This window comes from Arachis hypogaea, chromosome 9 (genome assembly GCF_003086295.3).
Source record: "Arachis hypogaea cultivar Tifrunner chromosome 9, arahy.Tifrunner.gnm2.J5K5, whole genome shotgun sequence".
Taxonomy (NCBI): domain Eukaryota; kingdom Viridiplantae; phylum Streptophyta; class Magnoliopsida; order Fabales; family Fabaceae; genus Arachis; species Arachis hypogaea.
The window spans coordinates 82,687,369-82,691,053 of record NC_092044.1 but is presented as its reverse complement, the minus strand read 5'-3'; the positions used below and the strand labels follow the sequence as shown (position 1 = coordinate 82,691,053).

The following is a 3,685-nucleotide window of genomic DNA, read 5'->3' as shown; positions in this document are numbered from 1 at the left end:
AACTCAAAATATTAGTAAAACTAATTTAATTATTCTTAATTGATTAATTTATAAAATAAGGGCTCAAATTAATAAAATAAATTATAACTTTTTCATAATAAAAGTTACTTAAATTAGATTGTATGCAAGTTTCAGAATTTTTAAAAATTTTATTATAAATTAATCTTAAGTTTAATTATTTATTTATAGCTTTAATTTCAGAAATTTCTTAAAAATAATTAAAGTAAGTTTTGATTAATTGAGTTTAAAATAAATTAAGATTCTTATCCAATTTTATAGTTATTGAAGTATTTTTTATATTTAAATTACAAAGTTTAGTAGTTGTACAATGATAAGAATTTTATACAATTTAGTTAAATAATAGAAATTCTAAAATTTAATATTTTAATTTTTATAAACAGAAAATAAGTTATATTATTTTTAATTTTAAATTAGAATACTTTATTAAAAGCTGATTAGTAAATTGATAATTAAGTAGTATTTTAAAATAATTTTAAGAGATCAAATTAGATTTCAAATTTATATAATATACTTTAATTTTATTAAAATTGACCAAACCCAATTTACCCAAAATTCTTAATTTCACTTTTGTCCCAAATTAAACCCTAATTCTAAAAATTAAACGCAAAACTCTAACCCTAAATTTCCCATCTCCTTCAGCAGCCATACCCCTTTCCCCTTTCTTCCAAAATCAAACTCACCCACACAACACATAACAACAGCAAAAAATCAACAGAAAGAAAGAAAAGAGAAGAGAGGGTGCGAATCAGAAGAGGGGAGAAGGGAGAAGAGTGCGCCGGCGAGTCACTGCCGCTCGTCGCGCCGCCGTCGTCGCCGATGATAGAGGAACGAAGAGAGTGTGTCGCGGAGCAAGGGAAGCTCGTGCGAGTGAGGAGCGGCGCCACTACCGTCGCACCGTGCATCGCCAACTTCGTTACACCTCGTCATCACCATCGCTGTCAGACCACCGTGGAGTCGTTGCCATCGCACCGGCGCTGCGCGCGAGCTGCTATCAAGCCACGAGCAATCCGATGCGAAGAGAGAGCGACAGAGCAACGCGAGGAGAGAGAGAAGGCATTGCGGAGTAGTTTCTGCCGCTACTGCTCTCTCTGCCATCGCCGTGTGTGGAGCTCGCCGCCGCCGGAGTCACGAGCTGAAGTGGGGAAGGAGGCCATCTTCCCTATGGTGTTGCAGTCACCAGTCACCGTGCTATTACTGCTACGCTTCGTTTTCTTTTTCCTTAATTGTTGTAAGTTATTTTTATTTCTGAACCTCCACTGCTATTATCTTGTTATCTGTAAATTAAGAACTTTAAGGCGTTGATGTTTTAGGATTAAGCTGTTGCAGATGTAGGTTGTGATGGTTGATATTTTTTTTAAGAATCGTTGCTGCTGGGGTAACTGAGATTGCTACTGCTAGTTCTAATGTTGCTACCGTTGCTGTTTATTTGCCACAATTCAAGCTCAATGTCACTGCCCTAGAGTTGTTTCTGCGTTTAATTTCATCAAATTCAATATTGCTGTGAGTGTAATTGTAGTTGGTAATGCCGCCATCATATCTCAACTTGGCCAACATCATCCTCATTGTTCTGATCCCAATTTCCCCAATTTTAAAACCGTAACAATCTCATCCTTACTCTGATTCTATTTCGTTCCTCTCCCTTGTGGCTCCCATTTTCTGCTACAATTAGATCAAGTATTTACGTTGATGCTACCTTGGGACAGGGACTGTTGAAGCTACGACTGGTTGTGTAGTAGCTTGTTGCTACCACCAATGCTGATTTATGGTAGAATGATGAGGCTGCGATGTTGAGGGTGCAGTCCAGCCTACTATCTCGCCAAAATTCTGCCTTTGGTTTCTTTTAATTGCGACATTGAGGTAGGGGCGTTTTCATTGAACTCATTTTTATTCTTAAGAATTATTATAAATTGATATTTAAGCGAATAAGTATTTTTAGTGATTATGGAGTCTTATGAATTGAATTGAATTGAATTGCCTTGAATGAATGTGATTTCTTAGTTGACTGTGGCTATTTCTGAATATTGAGTTGGAATTGAGATAGTAAGTGGGAGATTAATTTGAAAATTTGATTTGAATGTTTATCAAGTATAATTTGAGATTGGAAAATGATTTGATGTTAGAGTTAATTTTGGGTTTGGAAAATGGTTTGAAAATAGTTTGAGAAATGGTTTTGTTGGGACCCGAAAAGGATGGCGGAATCTGAGTTTTAGAGGAGATGTTGCTAAAATTTTATAAAATTAGAAATTTCATTTGAAGTAGTTATTTTAAAAAGGTTTAATTTTAAGAATTATATGGTTAAAGATTACTTATTTATCAAAGAAAGAATTATGTTTTGAATTGGGATTGTTAATGAACGGAATGGAAAGAAGGATGATGAGGATTTTCTTTGAAATATGGTTTTTGAATGAATTTGAAAATGAGATATGAATTGATGAATGATGATGATGATGTTGAGAATGTTGAACTTATGAATTTGGAAATGAAATATGGCTTATGAATTTGAATTATCTGAGATACGAGGTTCCTTGGATAAAGTGTCGTGGCTTGTCACCACGTGTACCAGGTTGAAAACTCGATACTCTGTTGACCCTACGACGTAAGTGTGACTGGGCACTATATAAATTCCCGGGAATGTTACCCCCATTGAGCAATATTGATTATTTGAGAAAAAGCTATGCATAGACTCTTGGGGATGCACGTCGGAGGATAGTCTAAGGACAATTCAGACTTGTTGGGTTGGCTGGATAACCGACATATGAGCCTCATCAGCCATAGGACAGGCATGCATCATATGCATCTGTATGCTTTGCTTGGATTTGAACTTGTTTTGGTTTGCCTAATTGCTAAACCTTTCTTAACTGCTACTTGAACTATTTGCTGTAACTTCTACTTACTTGTGCTTCCTTGTCTGTCTTGCCTGTGTTTGTCCTGGCGTGCTACATTTGAGAATGAATTTTGGTGCTGAATTAATGATTGTGTTGTTTGATTGCGTAGTTAGTTTCTGAATGAGATTTTCTTATAAGAAAGGAAAAGGTTTTGGATTTCTGAAAAATTAAACGACGTTTCTTTGAAAAGGTATTGAACGATTACCTATTAGTTTTCAAAAGATTCATAAGGCAATGATAATCACTGAGCTTGAAAACAGTTTTCTTATTAAATATCTTCTTATGACAATTCTGAAACTCCGAGTTGAGACCGTGTGGTTAGGTTCTCACCCCCTACAGCTTTACCTTTTTAGGAATTGGAAGAAGGAGTATAGTGAAGAGTTATATTGCGTTTTTGGTTTATATGATATTGTATTGATTAGATAATTTTTTCTTCCCTCGTCTCTGTTATTACAATCTTGTAAGAGGGACATGAGTTGTTTGTTTTATATGTATATTACATTATAAGCTATTATGTAAGAAGTCTATTTTATGTGAACTTATGCATGTTTGTTCTTTTTTTAAGATAGTATTTATTTTCGGTTTTAAAAGAATTCAGCGATATGGTATCGAATCAAAGGCTCTTATTTTAATATTCAATATATAAAGTGGTCGTAATACTTCTTTCTATCAGATTGGCGCAGCCGGAAGCGTGACATTCTGGTAGTGAGGGTGTTACATTGTACAATTTTTTCTCATTTTTTTAATTACTAAAATTATACAAAATATTTAATTATAAT

At 34.4% G+C, this 3,685-nt stretch overlaps 1 protein-coding gene across 1 annotated transcript; it reads left to right on the top strand.

The window, feature by feature from the left end:
• Positions 1-690: 690 nt before the first annotated feature.
• On the top strand, positions 691-3,011 carry LOC112711104 (uncharacterized). Its single transcript, XM_072203063.1, has 4 exons — positions 691-1,249; positions 1,538-1,617; positions 1,725-1,878; positions 2,585-3,011. The coding sequence occupies exons 1-3, from the start codon at positions 838-840 to the stop codon at positions 1,752-1,754; spliced, it is 522 nt and encodes a 173-aa protein (XP_072059164.1). The 5' UTR covers positions 691-837; the 3' UTR covers positions 1,755-1,878; positions 2,585-3,011.
• The last annotated feature ends 674 nt before the right edge of the window (positions 3,012-3,685 follow it).